General features: G+C 35.1%; 1 protein-coding gene across 1 annotated transcript in view; it reads right to left on the bottom strand.

Annotated features, from left to right (window-relative positions):
- Positions 1-1,777: 1,777 nt before the first annotated feature.
- The window catches only part of LOC111043775, a 176,658-nt gene continuing 150,754 nt past the window's right edge, over positions 1,778-27,681 (bottom strand). The window contains exons 6-12 of the mRNA XM_039445326.1: positions 26,243-26,315; positions 18,816-18,992; positions 15,540-15,738; positions 7,415-7,641; positions 6,401-6,515; positions 4,543-4,776; positions 1,778-3,252 (exon numbers count right to left, since the gene is read on the bottom strand). Of these exons, the coding sequence (XP_039301260.1) occupies positions 3,140-3,252; positions 4,543-4,776; positions 6,401-6,515; positions 7,415-7,641; positions 15,540-15,738; positions 18,816-18,992; positions 26,243-26,315 (1,138 nt within the window). The 3' untranslated portion in view covers positions 1,778-3,139. The remainder of the gene's footprint in view (positions 3,253-4,542; positions 4,777-6,400; positions 6,516-7,414; positions 7,642-15,539; positions 15,739-18,815; positions 18,993-26,242; positions 26,316-27,681) is intronic.

Genomic DNA, 27,681 nt, shown 5'->3' with positions numbered 1-27,681 from the left:
CGGGGATGTGATATTTTGATTTTTCACATACTCACTCACTCACTTTTTTACTATCAGTAGACGACGAAAGTCTCAGCTGTTTCAGCCAAGGATGAATTATCCTTTTAATGTCGTTCAGCGAGTTTTCCCAAGGATGAGACCTAGTACAATCGAATTTTTATATCCTAAACCTACTATGTTCCAAATTTCGTGAAAATCGATAGAGCCTTTTTCGAGATCCGTTGAACATAAATATAACCAGATATAAATATAAATAAATAACCAGATATAAAAATCTGGTGTGGTACACTCACACAACTTTCCTTGCTCATTGAACTGTAAGCCTCATTCTAAAACGAGAATAATTTAGGGGAATAACATAATGACGATTGGCGGCAAAATATTTGCAACTACGATCAGACTATGTATTGTTATATGTTATATATATATATATTATATATATATATATATATATATATATATATATATATATATATATATATATATATAATTGTTATATGTGTATATATAATTGTTTTCAGAGTACTTTTTCCTTTGTGTAAATTGTGAAATTCAATGATTTTCTCAAAAGTCGTCAAAACAGCTGTTCTACAGATGAAATATCTCGACTATGACTGTGTTCTTTTTATAAACTGCTCTACCTACCTACCTCATGCACGAGAAGGAGGTTACAAAGTCCATTTCTCAAGGATGGGGTGGACCCCCTATTAGTTTCCCAGGAAAAAGACTCATGCCAGTTGATAGAGCTGATAAGTAACTATACAGGGTATGAATTTGAAAAAGATCGGTCTCAAGTCATTTTTGAGAAAATCGTGAAAAACATGGTTTTTTGTCATTATCCGCCATTTTTCTCAATAATATTACGGAGCTCCTGGAATTTTCCCAGAAATGAGACTCATGTCAGTTGATAGGGCTTATAAATAGCTTATAAATAAAAATCCATGATATAAAGTTGATGGAAATCGTTAGAGCCATTTTCGATAAAAACGTGAAAAACATGGTTTTTTAGTAATTTTCCGCCATCTTGAATTGAATTTTATTGAATTTCTTATTGTCGGATCCTTTTGGTATAAGGACCTCAAGTTTAAAATTTCAAGTCAATCGGTTAATTAGGAATGGAGTTATCGTGTTCACAGACATACACACATACACACACACACATACACACACACAGACCAACACCCAAAAATCATGTTTTTGGACTCAGGGGACCTTGAAACGTATAGAAAACTTGAAATTAGAGTACCTTAATTTTTTTGGAAAGCAATACTTTCCTTACCTATGGTAATAGGGCAAGGAAAGTAAAAATACAGAAATTGCACGCTTAATATGATAATAATAATTATTCAACTCATCCAGCAGACTCGAGTCACGTCGTGTCACGTCACGTTGCGTCTCAATATGCGACTTGCTCTATTAAGGTAGTATGCGTATCAAATAACAGGTTCTTTTGATGAAAAGTACATTAGGCAAACGATCTACTTGATGTCCTTTCCCAATAAATGTTATTTGATGATCGAATGTCATGGGTATGGAGAATAAAATAGTCTAGTAATATTTACACAAATAGGAAGATGGGTATAAACCCTGATATCTACTAGAATAGCCATCCAGTTTCTCCTATCGAGATAGGTAGAAGAAAATACCAATACTTTTCAAAATCAAATAGCCTATATCCAGTAATGTTGTAGTTGGAAAATAAGCTTATTTTTGGAGTGGAATAAAATAGACAACAGTTTTCCAGGGAGACAGGATCAATAAAAATATAAACCATACATTTAATATTTCCAACACCATTTTTATTCCGAGTGATTTACAAAAAAATATACAACTTAATCGCTTAAAATTCAATTGTAACATTCCATCGTTGCAAGCATCATATGGAGTACCATTTACACAACCATTCCGCTCTCAGTTACTGTTAAGAAAATTCTCATAGAATAATTTATTTATTATGTGTCTAAAAGCTAGATATACAGTATTCATCATGACTTCATTTTATTTACAACAATAATTGTAATATATTGGGTACAATCACCCCAAATTCTAACCACTGATAACTTTAACAAAATTGTTAGTATTTGAATCATTTGGATAGAATTGAATATCTATAATAATTATCAACTAAAAATATCATTGAACAAATTTGGAGAATTTGCTCGATTAATTAAAGCCTAGTGCTGCTCATGTAAGTACAAAATTCAAGTTATACGATTTTCAAGAATATTGAGGAAAGGAAACAGCACAATAGAGAGAAAGAAAAGATAGCTCATACTTTCATAATCATTCTGAAACTCATTCACTGAATCAAACCAATAAAAGTATTCAAATGGATTCGTTTCTGTAACTTGTTCACAAAAAGAGTTCACATATCCTTATTTTTCTGGTAAATGGATATAACTTGAAAGTACCGGTACTCATATAGCTTATACTCATCATGAGTGATAAAAAAAAAATACTCCACTAAATGGAATTGAAGAGAAGATTCGAACAACACTTACAAGATTACAAAAGATGAAAAGAGAATTCACATAATTACTTCTAAAAATATTACATACGCTCTATAATATATATTTACAAAATTATATTCAGTTCAAAATATACAAAATACTTAACTACTGATGGAAAGCACATTATTTCTCGTCTATAAATCAGTACAAAACGGCAGTTGGACATTCCAGTTATTTATTGGCAGTCGGATTACAGAAGTAGCAATGCAAAGGCAGTATTAAGGCAGTATTCTTTTCACAAGAAAAGAATGAATATTCTATATTATGAAAAATAGTAGATTTCTTATTCACTTAAGAATAGAACAGTTTCAGAGAGAGAATCTACTGTACCTGATTTAATATATAAATTGAACGAAGAAAAAGATAGAGAGAGAGAGGATAGAGAGAGAAAGAGAGCATAATTTACAAAAAGGAAATTTATTTTAAAATTAGATATGATTTTTGTTCGAGAAATTGAGAACCTTAATTGAATTTTCTAGAATAAGCTACTGTATCAATGTTTTCAATAGAACGATTCTTATTTTCAAACATGGTCTTATCGAATTGATATACTTGAAGCAGTAATCATCATTGTTGCCTTTAAGCGATGAGAAATTGATAGGTTTAAATAGGATAATGATGGTCTCCTCTCAATCCCATTCACCGATGTACATTGTTCTTGGCGTTGTTGGGATGTATCCTCTTGTAGGTATGGGGAGACGTCCATATATATGGTTGTAGGGTGAATCTAATAGTTCTGAATCTGAAAAATAAAAATCACAATATCAGAAATCTTGATATTCGTTCACGATTTATTGTAGTTACAAAAATATTGTTGTCACGCTTATGAGATAAAAATCATCCAACTCACTTGTTTCAGAAACATCTTGATTTTGAAAAACTGTAATTGTTTTGAAAAAATATGTATATATTAACATGAGTTGTCAATGTCTCGTGTTTTCTGTCTTCGCGTGAGTATAATTTGTTTTCCCTCGAGATTGCTCTTTCGCGGAAGAGCCTGCATAAGTTTCAATGAGCAAAAGTGCAGTGGTACCACCATTAACATTTGTAGTGGCAATCCTTGGAAGTAGGATTTGGAACTCAGTAGATTAGAGGATCAGGCCGATTTCTGATGGATGATTGATTAGACAGAGAGTAGAAATGTTTCCACAGTGAACTGCTCAGAGGTATAGTGAGTATTTCTTCAAAATAAAAAATGTTTTAGGATAGAAATTTTGTAAATATTAAGCTGTATAGCTAGCTTTCATATTCTAGTATCGTATTTATGAACAATAGAAATCTTAAATTGTTAATCCCGTCTAAAGCAGCCCCATTGACTCCCATCCAACAAAAGCAAAACGAATATTTTCATAAGAACGATTCTTTGCCGAGCCAATCAGATAGCTGATTCCTTCACTTTTGAACCAATCAGAATCGTCAAACCACCTGCTAGAAGAGCTCTGATTGGTCTAGCCTAGATTTGGTATTCTCTGGCCTTCGTTTCTTTTTCATTAGGCAACCAAGCATTATTGGTTCAGAATATTTGAGAAAACAGTTCATTAATCATGAAATATGCTTAGTTCTGTTTTTTGGGACACATGTTCTCCTTTTTCTTCTCCTTTTCAGGATTAGGCATAGGCCTACACACCTGTTCCGGTTTCAAAGGATATAACTCGTACCTAACTTGACTAACTTATGAAATTGGTCCATGCTTGTAGATTTACCATCTTTCTAGAGGTCAACTAATATCTGAGGATATAACCATATCTCTACCATTCTTCTAGGAAACTTATTAAATTTTATGGACCATTAGATCTGTATTGAGTCTAGGTTAATTTCTTAAGTTATACAAGGAGAAGACAATGATGTGCTCCCACAGCTACTAGAAGGAGAGAGGAACTCCCTTTTCGGTTCAACCTTTTTAAACGTCTAAAAGTGCAATGATCCATTAGATTTTATAAGTTTCCTAGAAACTGGCCATCAATCACTAAGTTCAATTATGAGCATTTTCCAAACTCATAAACTAATTTGATGAATGAATAATAATATTTACCCATGCCACTGTCGTAGCTGCGCGCATGCCACATGGCGGGGTGGTGGTGAGAGGGGATGCCGATGTGTGAGTTGGGACCATGGCCGGGGGCGGGGGGCAGCACCGGGTAGCGGGCATGGACTGGGGGCGGCACCATCTTGCCATTGCCCCCGCCGCCTCCGCCATTCATCTCCTTGCCTTTCGACTTGACAAAGTTGGGCACTCGAGCTCGCAGACCGCAGTAGTACGGGTCGTCTGTAAAGAAAATCACAATTTCGATTGAAATATACAAATAAAAAAATACTCGTTTTTTACCTTATTAAAGTATTTATATAAAAGTAAGAGATATTGCCCTCTTGAGGATGTAGTTTCTGTTGATCTATTTTGAAATTGATGTTGTTTTCCATTACGAAAAAATAATAACTTCAATAACTTCAATAACAATAATAACTTTGTTGTAGTATTGACACTGTATCTCTTCAGTGTCTAGACTATAACTAAGTTTAATCTAGTTGTTCAATTTTGGATAAACAATGAATAACTACAAAAATAAATAACATCAAATGAGAGTTAGAGGATGTTTTTTTGAAAATGTAGTTCCTGATGTCCTTTTTCATGTTATTAATTAATTCTTCATACCTCGTTTAAATGAGAGCTTGAGTACCGAAACTGCTCTTTTGAGGAACTTTGCTCTATTTGGTACAATTTCAATTGTTTCATCTCCGCAGGGTTTTTCATAATTTATCATATTTGCAATGTGAGGAATAGATATTAATCTGGATTACTTTCTCTTTTTTCCTAGCACACCGATTACAGAGCCGGTTCATTTGTTTTTTATATTAAATTTGATATCTTATATTGGAATATGCTTCTCTGAGTGTTCCAATGAGTAATAATTGATTGCATACAATTTGGTGTTAGAATATTATTCTGTGACAGAAAGTCTATCGAAAAGGTTCAATAGTTTACATTGCAGTTTCCAATATTGATACATTTTTTGAGAAACTTTGGTAAATTTTATAATTTTCAACTTGATTAAATTTTCATATCTCTAATTTCTGATGAATTCGCCCTTGTATAGAAAAAATATTGTAGATAGAAATTTGAAGGTAATTATGAAGATAATCAATCTATCAGGTAAATACTGCTTCTAGCACATGATAGGCTGAAACTATCTAGAAATGAGGTCATGAGAAGTCATCAGTAGTGCACTTGCGGAAAGTGATCTGGCGAATGTTCTCACATGAAATAGAAAGTGATAAAAGCCAAATAAGGGAATGCAACTCACTTATCGAAGAGTGTATTATGTGGGTGCGTAATTTAAGAGATTAACTCCTTTAAAAGGCATCAAATCGATATATGTTTTAACGATGCTTGAAGACTCTTAACGAATCTAGTTAACTTATATTTGCAGTTAATTAGTTTGCTATCTGAAAACATTCCTCAGAGCACGAGAAAGGTAAGTTCATGATACATTGAAATTTCCGTTCACTTTCATTTATTAGTTTTAAAGAACGTAACGAAAGATTTCATCGCAGTTATGACACATTATTGTACAACATGTCTATGCAGTTTCTCAATACTTTATACTGTAAATATCGATTGTGAGAAAACTTCTACTCAGATATGATCATTACGAGATACTTAGTAGGAAAATTACTTGGAGAAATTGATAAGAAGATATATTACAATATCACTAGAAAGCTAGAAATCATCAAAAGTGGATGTATTCTCTAAATGCATTGATATCTTACTTTTATCTTACCGCACTCTACAAAGACGACTCAACTGGTTAATTCATAGGTAATTTCGAATTCAACCTTCATAATATTACAATATTTCTTCATTAAATATTAAAATTTCCAATTGAATTACTAACCATATTTCTTATTATCTTTCGTTTTGTCTCGACCTCTGGAGGTTGCAAATGATTTGAGGCCATGTCCATTACCAACTATACGGTTCTCTTCTTCATCGATATCGTCATAATCGGGCTGAAATAAGAGAATAAATTATTCAAGATATAGAAATGAGTTTCAAATCATAGCAAGTGAGAAAATCAAATCATATCATGATAGTAAAGAAATATTGGTGATAAAACAACTACAGGATATTAACTCAATCAACTCAATTTAAAAAGCACATCATTATTATAGTGCACTTCAACAGAAATTAATCTTTCGGAAAAGCAATTATACTACTTTATGTGTTTATTTTGCAATGAATAGAGAGTCTCATCTTCTTAAGATTCCATTTTATTAAAGTTGAGATCTTCGAAAGCTGTGCATTATATCCTCCGATTATAACTGCTATTTTGAAGACAAATCCAAATACATTATTCTTGTTCACATGATTATACTCATACAATATTATTTACCACTGATTTCGCACTGCTTTTGTGGGTAATTACATAGGTATATAGGTATATATACCATACTTATTCTTTTAATGCAGTTATCATTTTGGAGAGATTACACATTTAGAAATATCATTCCAGTTTATAGAAAGTACATCTCTTTTTCTCTTTCCAATCACTTGAATCACGACATAGCATTCTGAATCATTAACAAGCTGTTCGTAATGAAAAGTGGAATTGAAGAATATATTTTGTCTTTATTCTTTATGCAGGATAATAATAAAATCTCTATAATTTCATAATTATTTACACTTATAATTTTCTAAATCTAAGTTCATTCTTAAATCTTTGTGAATTCTGTATCATGACATCCACGATACAAAGGTATTTTTTGAAGGATTTACAGCTTTTTTATACAAAATATTGAAATGTAAAATGCAGAGAAATTTGAATTTTTATCTTTAGTATCATTATCGATTTTCAATACACTGAACCAGTACGAGCACAGTTTAATTGCAGATTGTTGTTGTAGCTGACCTTTGGTATATCGTGCGGGTATGGATTGGACCCATTCTCGCGGGGCGGCAGTTTGGGTGGCTTGTCGCTGCGACGCATCATCTGTGGGCCATGTTGCAGCTGCATACCGCCTCCACCGCCTCCAGAGCTGCCTGAGCTGCCGCCCCCGTTGCCCGCTATGCTGTACGGGTCCTCGTCCGGAATCGGAATGCGCGGTCGGTTTCTGATGTCAACTGGGTTTCTCTTCACTGAAACACAAACAAATAATGACTGTGAGAATGAGGGGTTTCACTGGATACAGAAAAGATCAAACATATAGAAATTATTAAATTGAGACTACTAAGGCTGGGAGACAAAATAAGCGGATGCTTATTCTAAGAAAGGATTTAATAAAAATCTGGATAAGGCCAGTTTAAAAGCTCTTAAGACATGAGAACCAACATTGGATTCATACACTTTTGGATACATAATTTTATATCATGCTTCTCATAATGTCGGGCTGTTTCTAAGTGTCTTATGCTTCAGAACTCGTGCTCCAACTCATGCTCGCTTGGTCTAGCCCCAGCAAATTAAGTTTTATTTGGGAGAAAATAAGAAGGAATTAGAAATATCGTATGCAAATCAATATTGTAAGATTTTTTATTTGTATTCCAATCAAATACAAGTGTAATTAAATCATACAGAAGGCTTTGGCATTCTCCCTCAATAATAACTTAATATTCGTAGAATTAAATGTGGGAAAATAAAAGTATGGAAACTCTCAAGCTTATACTAATAATATTCATCCTAAACACAAAAGAAAGATAATGAAGATTGAAAATATTGGTTTAGGTTGTGAAGAAAGATAATGAAGATTGAAAATATTGGTTTAGATTGTGAAGACAATGTGAATAAGAGATCAAAGTTAGTAAGTAGCTTTCATAATAGGATTGACTGAAAGGTGGTGAGTTGATAAAGGATACTTTATGAATCGGGATCGATGGGATCACTAGAGTGATAAATAATGTGATAATACTCATCTATTAATGTTCTAAAATTGATACTGATCTATTATTGTGAATCTATTAATGATGATTGATATCGTGAGTGATGATCTGATGTATGAATCAATGACCTCACAGTTTTTAACAGGCGTCTTCCATATGAGAAAGATACTCGACATTTTAAAAATGAAAGTGATAATGGATAATCTATGTTAGTGCTGCCTAACTTGGTAGAGACATAGCACATATATACCGCTGCAAAACACGAACATGGTTTGTATCGGTATACATTTTCTCCATGTTAGAGAGTAAAAAATCATGAATTGGAATACGTTCATTGTTTCTTGAGGCAACTTGCAGGCTTGTGGGCTCGATGGCATTCATTCAGCCCATTTTCCCCTCGAATGCTTCCGAAATGGAGAACGTGCTAAATGAGAAAAGCGTGTAATGTGCTTTGTCATTGGCCGACTCTGTCGGTCAATCAGTGGAGCTCTCTGCTCATCCTTCAACTCTGTCAATCGAAATGGAAAAACGAGAAAATCGGTGAGTTGTCTAGTTCGGTGAGTCTTTGAGTGAGAACTACATCCGCTGTTGAACGCGATCACGAAAATGTGCAGATGGTCACCGACTAGGAGCTGGGAAGATGGGTCACATTTCGACTCGCATTTTGTCACAGTGATCATGCGAACCGGGCACAAAAAGAAAATTAAAGGCAGAAGAGCTTCTATGGGAACTGTGACAGTCTGAAACTGAATTAGCTTGTCACTGTGACACCTTCTTGGGAAAAGCAGAGAATTTGACTTGGAACTTTGTTTTGGAAAAATATGTCAATTGGGGCAACCGAAAATTTTTTTGCACATGTATTTCCAAAGAATTCGAGCATTGTAGGCTGTTAATAATCTGTAATGAAATTCAGCTAGCCTATTATAAACAGTTGCATCAAGATCAAGCAATTATCGTTAACGTTGATAACGTTTACGTATCAATTAATTAAATTTTCCTGTATCAATTTAATCATTTCGTATTCAAATTTGAAAATGGATTATTTTTATTCACATCAGTGGTAAATATATACCGCATATTGCTGATCTGAGTTGAAATCTACTTTTTTTTTTTACTTTACAACAATTTTTACTTTCCTTGCCCTATTACCATAGGTAAGGAAAGTATTGCTTTCCGAAAAAGATTAAGGTACCCCAATTTCTACATTTCTATACGTTTCAAGGTTCCCTGAGTCCAAGAAAGTGGTTTTTGGGTATTGGTCTGTATGTGTGTGTGTGTGTGTGTGGTGTGTGTGTGTGTGTGTGTGGTGTGTGTGTGTGTGGTGTGTGTGTGTGTGTGTATGAGTGTATGTGCGTCTGTGTACACGATATCTCATCTCCCAATTAACGGAATGACTTGAAATTCGGAGCTTAAGGTCCTTACACTATAAGGATCCGACACGAACAATTTCGATCAAATGCAATTCAAAATGTGGGCTAAAATGGCTAAAATGTTGTAAAAAACATGGGTTTTCGCGATTTTCTCGAAAACGGCTCCAACGATTTTGATCAAATTCATAATACCCAGGAAAGTCATTGATAAGGTCTATCATCTGCCACAAGTCCCATATCTGTGAAAATTTCAGGAGCACTGCATCATCTATGCAAAGTTTGATTTTAGATTCCCAATTATCAGGCTTCAGATACAATTTAAACAAAGAATTTCAAGTGGAAAAGATTGAGCATAAATATCTCCACAATTAATATTCAGTAGTATTTTCACCTAAATTTGAAAATAAGCTCGAAATTATAGAGAATAAGATTATTCAATTTTTGCAAACTGTTAGCAACTGTTGATTCTATTAAATCATTCACTATGAATAGATAGCAGACTTCGTGTGTCTGCAGCGCTATTGTCCTGCAACCAGCTGGCTCAGATCGTAGAAAAGTAGACTTGAGATTCGCGGTAACACTAGCGTCAGTTGATCAAATTTCATAACGGCAAGGAAAGTTGTGTGAGTGCACCACACCAGATTTTTCCAATATCAATGTATTTAAGGCTGTGCAAAAGCTAAAAATAAACTTTTTTCTCGTGATATTTTTCAAAGTTTTTTGATTTGCATATCATTAAGCTATCAAAATGAAAAAGTTTTCTTGAGAAAACATTTTTTCTCTGATCATTTATTTTTGAGATATGAGCGCCTAAAGATTAAATTTTTGGGACAGAACATTTCAAATTCGGTAAGAGATAAATCCATGATATTTAGAGGATTTATTCTTCATGGTATTGTTGATCTAGTGAAACAAAAATATCAATTTTTAAGATAGTTATCCAATTTACTATAAATAACAGAAAATAACTTTTAGTTGAGTTATTTTTGGTAAATTGAATAACTTTCCCAAAAATTCATATTTTCAGGAAATTTTTGTTTTACTAGATCAACAATACCACGAAGAATCCATCCTCAAAATCTCATGGATTTATATTGTACCGAATTTGAAATGTTCTGTCCCAAAAATTCAAACTTCAGTCGCTCTTATCTCAAAAAGTAATGATCGGAAAAAAAATTTTTTCCTGAGAAAACTTTTTCATTTTGATAGCTTGATGATATACAAATCGAAAAACTTGGAAAAAATCATGAGTAGAAAGTTTATTTTTAGCCTTTGCACTCTGTATAATATAGTTTGAGAAAATGTAACTTCATTTTTTAATCCTTCTTGAAATTAATAGAACTGAGAAAAATGTTACTTTTTAAAGTTCATTAAACCACAGAAGAAATTCATGGCTGAATTTTCTCTTGAATAACATCATCACACTCTGCAGGAATGGCAAGTCTGCAGCAGTTATTACTGAAGTAGTTTTCTATCTAGTATTGACAATGCTCAATATGAAAACCTATATTAGAAATGCCATACAAATGTATGACAGTAACTCAAAATGCAACAGTCCTATGAAGTTTTGGTTGATGGACCTCACACGAAATTCAATCAACCCTTTTGTTTGACAGCCTGCATTCAAACTATGAGCGGGCAATTGATTCAATCATTCTGTGATTCAGTTACAATGAATGGTTGATTGTCGTGCTCATTTTATTAGTGATCATCGAACGTGTTCATTGCAGGTGGCTGAGAATAGTTCATTAGCCACATATCTATGGTACATCTTTACTAATGATGTTGGCAACTATTCTTGTAGCATGAATCCACTAGAGCAAGATGTGAGAACCGTGGTAATGTCATTGTCAGAGCTCCAAAACTTCATTTCCATTCATTTTTACAGTTTCATAATCAATAAAATCATTGTTAAATAAATGTTTAGAATCCCAGTAGAGTTTCCGTTCTAAATCTCATGTACCGTTGTTATTCATCGACATCACGTTATAAAGTACTTTATGCAATCTTGTCATGGATTCGTCTTTATGGCAAATAAAACAGAATCATTATCGTAATTGATTTTCTCAATAACTCGAGTGAAATATCTGAAACTACTGAAACTATCAACATTTCATTATTTATTGTATCTTTATTATTGCTTACATTATAGTTTTTTCAGATGTGAAAGTTCAATAATATTGAGCATTTTGAACAGGAACACTCCAGCAAGAAAATGTTGCTGGTGGATTGATCTTACAATGGTTTTCTAACAAAATATTTCTAATGGAATAATAAAGTTGTAGATGGATGAAGTTCACATCGAAATTCTATTTTTGTTGTTGATTTATAGGAAATTTGATTGATTCATGAAGAGTATGATATTTTTGTCTCTATTTCCATTGAGCATTCTTTTGTCAGGTTATATCGATTAAGATTGATACAATACCAATTCAATTTTCAGACGAAATTCTGTCATATGAGTTTATTTTATGGTTCCATTCAAGTTGTGAGAAGTTCGTAAGTGACAAAAGTTGACAGCTTGAGGGATGGTAGAGGGACGTTGTCCACTATTTTCTCGAAGACGGGAATGATTGGATCTTGAACGCAATCTATCTGCAGTCATTGTCATCAGCTAATCATTGTAAGCCGAGCTATGAATGGATGTTTCTGTCTCGCTCACTTCTATCTAATGACTTTCCATTCTCTTTCTTTTCCATTTCACGCACCCGCTAATTGCTCAATGGAATAGCACTCGTTCAATTTGCGTCCTTAAATTAGCTTTGTGACTATCCTTTTACACCGACGACAAAATAACCTAAATAGCCCCGATCTTTTTGCATTTGCTTTGAATGCCTACTGCACACAATTGACCTTAATCTTCATTGACAATAGTTACGAACAAAAGCTTGTGTGAAGGCATGCTGCCGACCTGGCGCCTCCATATTCCCACACTTCCAAATGAAAAAGAAAAACATTGAACAAAATAAAACATCCAATATTGACTTGGAGAAGGCTATTGGACTGGGACTTTGTAGAGGAAATATCGCATATTTCATTCTTTATAGGGCAATAAAATTCTCGGATTGTCTTTTAAGAAATGCTTGTAGGCTACGATGAATTCGTATGAAATATACCCCCAAATACAAATGTATTGTATTGTAGGAGGATTCCAAAGGCTGTTTTTTGGATTGTGTGAGTTTTTATTCTAGTAATCATTTTAGGAATATCACAATTTGATTAAAAAAAAAATCAGCCAACTCAACTAGGCCTGAAGAAAATTTAAATGTCGGCTAAAATGCTACATCAAAATATTAGTACAATTATTTTTGTCTAACCAAAAAAAATTTACTGGAGCACTTTGTGATATTCAGATTGAAAAACAGTACAGTTGAGCATTTTTCATTCAAAATCATTGTATGTATCATATTTACATCAATGAATATTGAATACGATTTTTTATGTATATGTGAAATTATTTATGGATTGATCAGTGAGTATTAAATGTACATTCTATAATCACTGGGCTTGATAGATTTTATCCACGTAAAGGCTTTCATCACCATGGTTTCCACGGCAATTCGATTTACACAAGAAATTCCCTTAATGTGACAATTCCGAGATTAAGTTTTATGATTTGTATAAATTTATTACTGGATAATCCTTCTATGTCCTATCTCTTGATATAGGTCACTGATAGCCTACTCTTGATACATCATGCTCTACGTAAAACAAAGGTTTCTTGTGTAGTGTAATACTCTTATAACTTGTATAACTCATAGCTGAGTATATTCCACAGGAATTCCACGATCTAAGGGCTCGAATAACTCTGATAGCTGATCATCCTTATCTGGAAACACTATAGTTGGATTTAGACCTAGCGAAACTCTTCACTAACGTACAACCTACGACGAACATCTTTATCACACCTTGTTTCGCAAATAGATCTCAGTACGTTCACATATTGTAACACCTACTCTGGTGCCATGTTAAAAGCTGCAAAAGCAGTGTTGTGGAAACACAACACCTATCTTGTCAGAACATATGTTGTTGGGAGTGATAATAAAGTTTGTCCAACAGACAGTATTGTACGGGTATACGATAAGGTAAAGTGAAGACAATTTAACGGGGTCTGATTTTTATGCAGACTTCAGTTTCCATGTAGGTTTTGAATGGACAGAGCGTGTTCCAAAGTGGACAAAAGATAAGTAGCCTCAAGTGTTTCTAATGGGTGCTCGGCGCTTGTAGGAAGCGTAAAACTTATTACGATAATGACTCGCTGTCTGACAAATTAACGCTACTGATTATGCAGTGTAATTCCACTATCAAACTTGTAATTTGGCTAGCAAGCCTGTTGAGTACTCATAATGGAAACTGAATGCACATAACAAAACAAGCTAATGAAGGATCATCAAACTCCATTACCTAGCATTAGATCGTGACGATTTTTAATTTAGAAGTACAAAACCAATGAAAAGATACAAAATGTAGGTGTAATGCATGATTATTATCGGAAGCAATAATGGAATTACACCTGAAATTAGGTGGTGTTTTAATTTTTCTGAGAATTCAATGCCTTGGAGCTGATAGTGCTCAAATACGTAGACTTGGAATTCAATAGCTTAACTGAGATTTTCCAGTCGATGCAGCTTTTCCAAATTGGATATCAGAAGAATATATAAATTTACTCACCATAGACTACTACTCTTATCACTCGTAGTATTCTATTACCGTAGGCTATATTTTAACCAGCAATTCAGAGTGGATTCTATAATGGGACATTATAGTTTCTTTAGAGTAGGAGTAGAATAAATTGATTAATGATATAATATTCTTCAGAGATTGTGTACTTCCAAAAAAAATCATATTTGAGTGTTATTAACAATCTCTCCAATCAATATGTGAAGAATAATAAACAAGGAGAGAGGACAATAAGAGAGAAATACAAACTTCGGAATTGGAATTATGGTCATGATCTGATAACATCGATAAAATATAAGAATCTAATAAATCTCTATATAAGATATAACTAAAATATAATAATACTACACAAATATCATTAAATTATATAATATTACCATAGAGAAACAATAGCGTAAGTAGATATCCCATAGGGCGTTTATGTCGCAACTTTTACTGTTATCTCAAGTCGATTACTATTGATTATCGAAGATTTCTACTGTTTTGGCCGGGTGAGAGTGTATGAACGGCACAGTATGAGAGACTACCAGCGTCACATACCTTTTTGGGAAAGAAATACGTGGATGACTATCGACTTGAGATAACTGTGAAAGTAGTGACATAAATCCCTATACCATGGGATATCTTACTCAAACTATTGTTTCTCTATGATATTACTGAGCCATTATCACAAATTTGATACAGCAATATGACTGATGTGAAATTCCGGGAACTTTTAGAGAAATCTAAGAGTAAACTAGATTTTCAAATCCGTGAACCTACTTGGTGACAATTTGACTCCCAGCTTGTACACATAATAGTGTAGGTACTGTTGTTCCGTGGAGATATTTATGATTATTTCTTATGAAAATTTATATAAATAGATAAGTTAACGTTCATGCGTACTGCTTCTAGGACAGTAGCCACATGAAGAGGAAGCGGACCTTTTGTATGTATGACCACGCTAAATATGATTTATGAGTTTGAAAATGACTGATATCTACAAATATATCCTGACGGTCATTGACCAATGGTTTGAGGCCTGCATTCACAACAGTTGTAAATTTACACGAGATCATTCATTCATTCATATCTACAAAATGATTCAAAGTTGCAATTGTGTGAACGTACTTGGTGGCAGTTTGGATTTGAGCTTGTCCATAGCGACGACGTTGACGATGAGCACCCAAATGGGGCAGTCGAGCAGTTCGCTCTCCGACTTGACGAATGTGATGGCGCTGAGGCATTGCCACTCCAGGCGGCGTCGGTCCGGGTAGGCGCGTCGCAGCTCACGCGCCAGGTTCGCCTCGAACTTCTTCATGTCGAACACCTGCAACAAGCAACAGAAAAGTCAGAGATTGTGGCTACTACCAGCCAAGATCCAACAAGTGGAATACTCATTCACCATCAACCACTAGCCTATCCAATTTTTATATCATGAGTGTCCACAGGTGAAGGTGAGGGGTTGAACGCTGACTCGAAATTGTTGGCTCGCGGGCTCAAAATCACAAAATAATATCAGGGGGAGGGACCCATGGATTTAGAAGGGGTGGGCATCCCTATTTATATACACTGACCAATATTTACCACTGCAGATGGAAATTTTCTATTAGTCTCAAGAAATGTATTCACAATTCTCTCAAAAATCAAATATCATGAGGTAACTTCCTATAAATAATTGTTATCAAGAGAATCAGAGACATTACTTTTCGTAATATTCTTCATTGTATTTTCAGCATGAATTGGATACAGGATATTAGACGTAAGTTATATAGGGAAATGATTTGTTTCTTTGAAAAAATAAGCTAAATAGATCAATAAAGATTATTCAGAACAAATAGTATTTTATGAATTATGACTGGAACTCAATCTTCCCAATTTTCAATATGTGACGCTGAGAGGCTGATGTAGAAATGTTGATGTTCCCATATCAACATTGGAACGATGTAAACTATTCCTCAGAAATCGAGCCATTCATAATTTCTCATTTCATTGATTCTCAATTCATCTATGTTGCTACAATTTATGATCAATGTATGTTACGATCAATAACATAATAATATTATAACCCCGAGAATTTTCATTAAATTTTGAACTCTTATTCAATGTTGATAAAAATCCACTATTTGTATTCATCTGCTCCTTGACATAATATTCAAATATACCATTGAATAAAGAATCCATTAACATCAATAACGTATGAAATTCATATTCAAATGGATAGATGATGACCTTTGTTATCTATCAGAATATTTTCAGAATGAAATAAACTCTGAACAAATGACAAATCTCTCAAGTTTTCGCTGAGGAACAGCGTTTCTCACCACCTTGGCTAGTATTGCAGCAGATGATTCCATAAACTACACGGCACATAAATTGTGAGCATAGTGATAACACGTCACACATTAAGCAACATAAGTTTCCACTTGAAGAACAGCGTCAGAAATATTTCCAAGTCTTGTTTTGGCTGACTTGGCGGGAATAAAAATGAATTCACGTGTTGAAAGGACGGACGAGTGTGTAGTCTGCTAACAAGAGCTGCTGTCCTCCAGTAGATTAATGCTTGCAATTAAAGGAAGCAGCAACACTTTCGTTTCTAATTTACAGTCATGGCCGAACTGACTCTGTCGCTTGCATAATTAGTTGGTTCGTGTGTACCATGTTCCTCAACTCTGTTACTTTTCGCCAACTGTCTGTGCTGAACCTTGCCAACTTATGCTAAAATATACCAGCTGCACTCAAGAAACACTGCCAGGCTGGATGGGGTGATTTTCAATTTACAAGTCGAAGAATCTAACAAGAGTATTAGAATAAAACATAAATTTGTTGATTGAGGAGTCTAATAATGAAATGTTACATTGATTTCGTAGTGAGTTATTTTAGATTGATTAAAGATGGGATGGGACCCAGCTGCTTAAACTAATTTCAATTGATTAAGTATTCTCAATTGAATAGTAATTTATTAAATAAATTTTTAACAAAAAATCTGTTTGGATGATGTAGTCTTGGAGTTTTAGATTTTCTGGTGTAGGCCAGCATTTGAATGAACAGATATCAAGCGATCTTGCTGGCTCAGGTAACGTATGATGTCAGAGCTATTCAGGTCCAATTTAAAGAATACTTGAATTTACTTGAATTTTTCCAAACATTTGAATTGTGCTTTGTACTCTATTATGAAATGAACGTCTTGTGAAAAATAAGGGGCATATTTCTGTCACTATGGAAAACACCCATGATGAAATATTTTCCTATAGACAAATACACAAATTATTATAGTATGAGAATATCAATCTATGATGAATGGTAGCACAAACATTCATGGTGATGAAGAAAGAGGATCAATGAATAGTAGTCTAGTAGCATGGAAAAACCATTCTTCTATGAAGATCAGACTATCTTTCTACTGTACAAAGTGCACTGTAGGAACTATTTTTGATTCGAGACTCTCGCCAAAGCTGTGAGCTGAGAGTAATTTTGAAGATTACTCCATCCATAGAGTCGAATTATGAGCCATTCTTAGTGAATGAAGCAAAAGCCTTTTATAGAGTGATATGAGTAGTCCTTCACCTAACGTCAAGCTTATTTATGGAACAAAGAAATACTGATGCATCTCTGATCTGGGCGCATAGTAATTGAGTCGTATTATTCATTCAAGTTTGAGTTACGAATCGAATATGAAGAAGTCAGGCATTTAGGGTGTGGCTCAAGTTTTCAATGAGGATGAACTTTCCCTTTTGTGAAGTACATGAGATCAAGACAAGACAACTATAAAAGAAATCTACAAAATGGTTATTATTATGTCACATTGTTATTCGCCTATTAATTTCCTTTCCGTTTAAATTCGGTTAGATGTTGCGGCTCGTTTAGCAGCTTGTTTCAATGAGATGAGGCTCACATACGAGTGGAAATTTTTCATTCCCTAACAAATTGAGTAATCTGAGAAATTTGAGATTCCCTACAGTTGGAGAAATTTCAATAATATTTTGTAGTAAACCAGGTCCTGACTTGCTAAGCAACAGGTTCAAAATTAGACATAGTTTCAACAGCATATTTCAATATTCATTCCGATTGTTTCCCTCAACATAAACTCTAGGTTTGAGCATGAGTAATCAAAGGAATGATGCTGCAAGATTAACAGACCTTCTGGTTCAGGTAAATCGGCGCATCGAAAAATGATTTTGGTGCTTTCAAATTAAACCCTGCTGATGGAAAAACCCAAAGCACGGCACTCAACATGCATTCATTCGGAGTGATTTGGGCCAAGCTACATGAAGCATTTATTCAGGCGTTCTTGCATTATTGGCGGACGAGTTTGCAGGGCAGGAAGCTCTCCAATTGGCTGATGATCAGCTGATTACCGAACGTCAACCCAATCAGCTGATAAACAGCCATCGGAGAGCTTATTACCCTGCCGACTCTTCCGCCGCCAGTGCAATAACGCCTGAAAAAAGGCAGCTTGAGGACGTCGCCGCCGATGCTTGTCTCGTCGCTGGCCGCAGTCGCCGTGCTCTTCACGTACACGTTGCACTTGGACACGCGCTTCACCAGGATGCTGCCCTGTTCGTCCATCTTGACTTTTATGCCCTAAAACAAACAAATGTAAATGTAAATTATAAGGTAAATGTATATTATAATAAATCTTTGGCACAGCCAGCAAAGTCAGACTTGTGCGTTAGCTGTAAGTTCGTAAAGAGAACAGTACAAAGTAAAAGAATACATCATAATAGAATATAACACAAAAAACAAAACATATCAGCTACTAATCAAGGTGTAAGAACAGTTGTAACCTAGTTATTCCCCATAGAAACATAAATCACTAAACATTAAACAAAGTAAAATACATTACTCAATGTATTATAGATAATAACATAGTACCCTTTTTCAAACATTTATATATATATAAACTATATCGAATATTCACTCCCATGAGCCTCAATAACTACTAGGGTTTGTTAGTTTTTGTTTCACTCATCCCGTTGTCATCTTTCTTCCAAATTTGTATGGAAGTTGATTTCTTCAATAACCCATAATTCATTCCTCCCTTCTCCCAACTATCTCATTTTCACCACAAATTTTCCATACTAGTTTCTCATCACGATTAATTGCATATTCCATTTCCCTTCCAATCACTTAATTCATTCTAGCATACCAGAAATCAAGCTACTTCAAATTTCAGGCAATGGAAGCGCGCTGTAACGAGGTGGTAGGTTAAACTAGGATAATGAGGTGTGAAAAGGTTCCAACCAATTAGTGAGATAAGACAGGCGCTGTCCGCTTAATTTGGAGACTTGGCGCTTCTGATGCTGCTGCTGCTGCTATCATTGCAGTGGCTTACTGCCGGCTCAAAGCGTCACTTCCTTGCACGTTACATCAACCAGTGCGGCAGTTGAGGACCACCACACTAGCGAAGACGCCTTCCGTCGGTCCCCTGATGGATGACTGTTATGCAACACCCTCAACTACTCCTATTACTATAGTAGTTGAGCTATATACTCCGCTCCCGGTATAATTAATGTTCGCCTTACAATTCGACAGGCTGTGGCCCTCTCTCTGAACAAGTGCAAAAGTCCTCGTTGTGTAGAATGCACAGTGTCTCGAGCCTTACGCAAGAATCGGCCTAGCAACCGAAATCAGCAACAAAAAGACGCGCGCGACATTTCACTAATGTTACACTCCACTTTTATCGCCCCAATAAAATCACTGCCTAATAGCTAATAGCTCCCATTGAAACAGATAAAAAGTTCAAGTGCTTTATCGCAATGTTCAACTAGTTCGTTCCTTTCTCTCGACTTCAATTCGACTGTATGCCCACATAATAGCTAGTAAACCTGTTTATGCAATGGTGTGTTTTGTGTTTATTGTATTAAGAATAAAAATGTAGGTTAATTGTGTATTGTGCTAATGGTATAGAGAGAATATTTTACAAATTACAATACATCCAATTTATAAACCTCAATTTCTTTAGTGCTGTGAGGAATCAATACCACATACAACATGGATTAAAAACAGATTCGAGCTGAAGGTTCACCATCACCTTTGAACTTGACTAGCCAAATAATAATAATAAAAATATCGAGTGACCTGTGTGGATCATGTCTGGTGTCAGAGTTTTCAGGTCGCAACTGATCAATTCCAGTGCCTTTGACCCAATGAATGCTTTTTAGGCAGCCGGGACCGACGACTTAACGTGTCTATCCGAAACTTGGGAAATCATCAACATAGTTTACAGTTTCCCTCATAGAGCAAGGAAGTAAGAAATGATATAGAGAAGCTTTTTCTATCAATTATATATCATCACAAAAGGTTATGTGACAAATTATTATCTAATTCAATTTAATGATTTGCACATTGTAATGTAATGTGAAAGAAAGGAGCACTCTCATTCCAATCTAATCAAGTAAGCCTTTAGTACATTATGATATACCTCTTCCGTGCATCCAGCTCACCTACTCTGAAACTACTATAACACTATTATCAGTTTAATGGATCTACGACAATCTGATCTGGAAACATCCTAGCATTATGGAAATATGGTAACAATACAAATCAAACTATACTTTCAAAAACAGATGTTTACGATAGATGTTTTAATTGTTCATTTTTTTGACGTTCAATATTAGCGCACATAGATTTAGTTTCTTCTTCTTCTCAAATGAGAACGTTTTCCCACACTTATTCAAATTCTGCCCTTGATGGCTACAAATCCATAATTCGTGAGCAGATAATTTCAAATGTTGAATGTTCGACGACTTTTATGGAAGGGAATCAATCTTCATAAGCCCACGAATAAATATTAATCTCAAATTACGATGTTGTTATTTGAAAGGAGATGTGTTGTAGCTCATCCATATAATCACAGGGCTCAATTAGTGAGTAATTGTCGGGGTATTACCCGAGCGAGACATGAAGAATGGAGTGGGAAGTTTGCAGTCAGTGTGTATGATGGCGCTGATCTTGAATTGTCGTTTGCGCCCACACATTCTACCTTATGTTATTGGTCTAGGATTTTTTCACTCTCGCTCAGCACAGCATTCAAATCCGCTCGGCAAGGACACACAACGGCAACCAGTTGGTTTCGGCTAAGTCCGGTAATTGTTGTCGAGGCTTCAAGTGCTGTCATATCAAGGAAGTGAATGTCCTTACTATCGCTCTGACTGAGCTTAGGTTCATCAATCATTAATCAAGACAGAAAGTTAATAACTAGGAAATTAAGAGCAAGTCCTTGCTCCTCTCTTATGAATCAAGAGTATTGTGTGATGCATGTACGGTAAATTATGTAATTAGTCACAGCCCTTGAAAAAAGCTTGTATCTGAGATATGTTACCTATAAGAGTTTTTAGAGGTGTTAAAATATATTTTTAATTTCTTCTGAGACACACACTTGTTATCGTTTCTTCTTGTTCACTTTGAAGTCCTCCTTCCAGAATCGAAATCATATCTCTGTTCAACTCTGCCTTATACGAGTAATATGACAATAGAATAATATGATAATTGTTGATAGAATGAAAATCTGTCATACATATTGCCTATTCCACATTTTTTGGATGAATTTCAATACCTAGATAGACAAATAGACTATGCATAGCAGTGTGATTGTTAAGCCCTATTCATTGCTCAATTTTCTTGAATAATATGAAAATATTAGAGGACTGAAATTTCATATCCCTTTATCCGTTCCTATTTCGTACTTTCAAAATGTAATCTAAATCTGGGAGAGAAATAGTGAGAAGAGTATCCTTAGTTTTTCTTTCCCGGTCAGTCCTCTCTTGTAAAAATAATAAATGAATGAATCATGTTTACAACTGTTATAATCTACGATAAATATCCAATTTAATATTGGAAAATTATCAATTGGATAGAATTCTACTGGGAAACAATAAAATTGATGAGTAAACAAATACTGAAGAGTATCCTCAGTTTTTCTTTCCCGGTCAGTCCTCTCTTGTAAAAATAATAAATGAATAAAAATAATAATAATAATATCGAGTGACCTGGCTGGCTCAGGTCTGGTGTCAGAGTTTTCAGGTCGCAGCTGATCAATTTCAGGGCCTCTGACATGACCTAACGACTGCTTTTTAGGCAGCCGGGACCGACGGCTTAACATGTCCATCCAAAACACGGGATAGATATCCTGCCCGGGCCGGGATTTGAACCCGGGCCTCTGAATCATAAAGCCAGCATCTGATCCACTCGACTACGGCCACTCCAAATAAATGAATGAATCATGTTTACAACTGTTATAATCTACGATAAATATCCAATTCAATATTGGAAAATTATCAATTGGATAGATTTCTACTGGGAAACAATAAAATTGATTCAATCTCATTGATGTAAATTTGAAATAGTCCATGAGTGAAATATTGCGGAATTAAATTTAGTAGATTATACTCGTATTTGTCAGTACGAGACCTTACAAATGTTTTATGTTGAAACATTATGCACAATCAAGGCAAATAATCTACACTGTTGCATCCGAATATCATGTAGCACAAGTCAACAGTTTTGCTCTTGAGCCAGGAGTAAATAGGTGATTACTATGATTGACGATCATGTAAGACGCGAAGCCTATGTCTTCCCAGCGGGAGGCAGAGCATTATAGTGTGTCTCCTTCCTAACTTTCTCTAGCTTCCGTTCAATCGCGAGCATTCGGAATGCACCTGTTTGATGTAATTCCATTTCTCTAATTATTCTGCAATACCAGTGGTTTAGTTGAATTGGAGTTGCTTTTGATCATGTAAGGATCCGATTACAGAGTTGTTACTCCTGAACGTGATGCATTCGAAACGGTAGCCTATGCAGTTGTTGCGTCTCGTTATATACAATTCTGGACTTACATACAACAGAGATGTAATGTTTCAAGCTCCAGTTTTGAAGATCATTTCCATGGGTTCGTGGGGACGTTCAAGATATTGTGGCACGAAGAATAGAAATGAGACATTGGTTGGTTGATTTCTTCAGTGTTCAATAATATTTTATCATAATAGTATAAAGCTTTCTCAACCATTTGACAAAATTATAATTAAAGTTGGGCAGGAATGGAAAGGGAGAAGTTGGTACCGAAATAGGCCAATCTATAATATAATAAAGAAAAGAATTTGCTTGTACACGTACAGGATAGGAAATTAACGAATGACGCATCATCACGTCTGAACTACTGGACTGATCAACTTTTAGTTTTGCATAAAGATTCTCTATTTACCGAGTATGATCATAGGCCTATTCTTCAAGATTTCTGTGCGTCAAGTTTTCATTTTGTCAAGTTCCTCATTAGACCCTTGTGGTGCACGGGTTACCTGCTAGTCAAGGAATGGAAAGGAGAATATCATAGTTTATATAGATGAGGAGTTGAATAAATTGTATTTTTCCACTCATCAGTAGCAACAGTGACATCATAAGAAGTAAATTTGGCAAGAACAAAACTACGGTTCATCCAAAAACTAAGACAGATTACTGTGAAGAAGTTGGTGGAAGAATTTCTGTCGTTTGATTGTATACGATTTAGGTGAAGTTAGTTTTGGATATATGGTACTTCGAAATTTTCAGAACTGTTTCATGAATAATGATGAAGCTAAGAAACAGTTTGTCTGGGAAAGAATCAGTGTAAGCTATCCAGCCGCAGGATTCACTCACGTAGAATTTCAATATGACTTCCGACTTGGCAATAGTTGAGAATAAGGCTGAGTTCGATGAACTTTGATAGTACATTTTTGACACGAGAGCATGGATGACGAGAAAAGAGGCATAAAACAACGTTCATTTTGTCATTGTCTACTACATTCTCCACCAACTACGAGTAGGCCTATATTCGAGATAAATTCCAATCGGTTTGTGGAATTAAGTTTGCAATGACTTCTGCGAATTGAGCTTTCCTTATTCTTGGTTGAACAACCTACCTTCGAAGATATAATGTAAGTAATTTATAAGTTAAGTATATTATGTGTGTATTTGTATGAAAGTGAAAAATATTCAAGTAACTTATGGATCAATAATGATATGATCAAAATTTGTTGAGAAAACTTCAAATCACTATGAATGAGTGTAGTGCTATGAATAAGAAAATGCCCTAATCTATTTTACGTGATCAGAGTTAATAGGAGATTGAGCATTCAACATGAAAGTGACTAGAACATACCTGCTCTTATTATGATGTTTGAATCAAATTATTGTCAAGAAATTAAAATCAATTCAAATTAAAATAAAAAAAAATCAATTAAAATTCAATCAAAATCAAATTAAAATCAATTAAAATCAATTTTTTTTTGATGAATCAAATTATTGTCAAGAAATTAAAATCAATTCCTTAGAAATACATTAGACATACTCATGTAATGCAATACATTTTCCATTTTCAATTTCAGACCCAGGATGAAAGATCGAAGAGTGTAGATGTGACATAATATCAGTAAAGAGCATTGACGATAATAATAGCATAATATCAATAACATTCAAATATAGTATATTCATGAGTAGCAATTGAATTTATGGATATTGGTTCAACCCATGTAACTTTCCAATCCTTAGAAGAATAGCATAATTCTCTCATTTCAATTGTGAAGGGCGACAATAATATATCAGGCGAAGGCTACAAGCCCATTCTCCAACAGAACATCTGTACAATAATTCCACATACTGTAACCGTTTTATTTTAGAATAATCATGCGTGAAACTAGATAAGCTGTAAATATGGCCAGGCTACAAGTGTTCGACTGGCTGATAGTATCAATTAGACATTTATAAATAGTTCGCGGAGACAAAGCAGGGTGCGTAGGCAGACCCATATATTATTGGCTGAAGAATAGCCAGCATAAAATAAGAAGAGAACCTAGTATCGAGGATGTTGTATCTTTGCCCGGTAGCCTCAATACGGATTAAATAGACAGTTCTATTTACTGCTTATAGGTGGGTAACCAGTATATATATGTTACAGTCGGGGAACAGGTGACACTGTCTGGTCTCTCCCTCGAGACTGGAAACCTCGAGTCTCGCTGAATGCATAATGTAGAAGCGGAGAACAGAGCACATTAGTGGCAGCTATTGTTCGTGGGTCTCGCTGACCCTAGATTCCATCAGAGAAGACTGTCTCGCGGCAGAAGAGTCGCGTAATTTCTGGCCCAATGTCATAGCCGAACAGCCACCGCAAAGTCCCCCCATTTGCGCAGATCTCATCTCGGCATGCAAATAACTCCAAGATGATGTGCCCCTCACACACGGAGGCATATAAAGTGTCCCGTGTCACGGCCAAGGCTAGCCGTTAACAGAACGTTGACTGACAGTCACTCCATTGTCCTAGGCACGTCCTCACTCTTCACTTTTTCTACTGCTCCTGGAAATCTACGAGATACATTCGTCATGTTTACTTTTCCATCTGCTTACTTACAGCTCCTCAAGTACTCTCAAGAAAAGCCAAGGAAGAACAATGACATCAATCATCCTTGACGTCTTTCCAATGATTTGAATATATCCTCTAGTAATGCTGGAGAAATCAAGGAGTTAGTGACCTTACATCTTCAATGCAGATTCATGTATGAGATTGAGTGAAGAGATAGAAGTGGCAAAAGCAAATGTGACAAGAGCAAATCAGATGTTAGAATCTTGAAGCTGTTCACCTTTGAATATTGACTTTTTTCTTCAAGAATTCATCACGATGAGACCGCAACGGACAAGAAGCGAAATTCTCCCTATCCCAGTATTTACTCTTGAATAGGGTAGATGTTCAATAAAATTATGAAGAGTAAGGAGACCAAAAATGTTATCAGCGATTCGATATTTCATCGCAATTAGTCTCAGTTCAATCTTATGGAGTAATCTAGGATTCTCAAAATTTCACTTACGTGTCCAATGTGTCTTTTGAGCTCTTCTGTTTTCGGGTCTCGCATTGGATTATCAAAGCCGCATAATCCGATTCTGAAACAGAAATTGGAAATGAGTCACACTCTACATATTAAACGTCGATGGAGTAAATTCATACAATATACAAATAATAAACAAAAGAGCAATCTAATCAATAAAATTTACATAATATTCAAAAATACAATATATTACATTTACTACAAATATAAATAAATTTCATTTTTTCGGAAATTAACCTACTCAACTATGGGAAACTTATGTTCTAGAGCAAAATCAACAACCATACCATACAATATCATACCATATATCATATGCAATATGTATCTCACACCTAAAAAATTGATAGATAGATTATTTCTTCAACAATATTATCATCTACGAAGGAGCGAAGCTACCAAATCTGTTCATGATCATTTTGTTGTTGCTCTGAACATCCTGAAATTATATAACGAATTTTAGCATAAACAAAAACATAATTTATTAGCAATATTAGATTGTTTTGGAGGTAAATCATGGTCACGTTTAGAATCCATGGACAGAAGTATAGTATGCATTGAAAACGGGAATTTATTACACATTGATCAAATAGGTAGGTAAGTGATACACATTAAAAATATTTTTATTTAATCAATCAACATGTTGAATTCGAAACTCTTGGCTTTACGAGGAGTAAGTAACAAAAAGTTAGCATCAGCATCTGAATAGTAATATGGAGAAATTCTTGGACAATTTTTTTGAGAACCTGGAAAACCTGAAAAATTTGAATGCACGAGTATGCATGAATATGTGCTGTATGCTCAATCCAGCTCAATATGCTCAAGTAAAAGTGAAGGAATATCCAGTTTGAGGAAAGTGAATCCAAACTTGTCAAACGAGGGGTAGGTTGGTTGAAGGGGGGGGTGGAGGTACGTCTCGATGACAGTCCTGTACTGACCAGAAGCTGGCCACTGGACTTTGTTCGTTGTTTTTCAGCAGGTTGTTGAGGAAAATAAGAGTAAAATGAAAATATTATAAGGACGCCATCGTGCGGGCAAATTCAGTCTTTTTGGAAGAAAACAAGAGTGGTGGCAGGGAGGGGGCGTATCGTAAGGCGGTTGATATGTTTAGATGGCAGGGCTCAAGGCAGACCGGAGACATAATGAATTCCAGGTGATCAGGAGAGCTATACCCTGTACGCCGGCTGCACACTGACAGTCCAACCGTTAGGCTCAAGGTAAACCTCTGCTGGATCGCCGATATATCGACTGGTCACTTGAGGAACATTTTTCGCGGCGATACAATTATAATTGGACGACGTAATAGGAGCTGACCGGCGGCGAAATGTGTGTGACGCCCCAGGCATCATAATGCCTACATACTCATTGCTAGCAACAACTCAATGTTATTATAGCTTTGCTTACTATACTCGACACAAATATAA

Source organism: Nilaparvata lugens, chromosome 1 (assembly GCF_014356525.2).
Source record: "Nilaparvata lugens isolate BPH chromosome 1, ASM1435652v1, whole genome shotgun sequence".
Lineage (NCBI taxonomy): Eukaryota > Metazoa > Arthropoda > Insecta > Hemiptera > Delphacidae > Nilaparvata > Nilaparvata lugens.
Note: the sequence above shows the minus strand (reverse complement) of the source record. Positions and strands in the feature narration are given on the sequence as shown.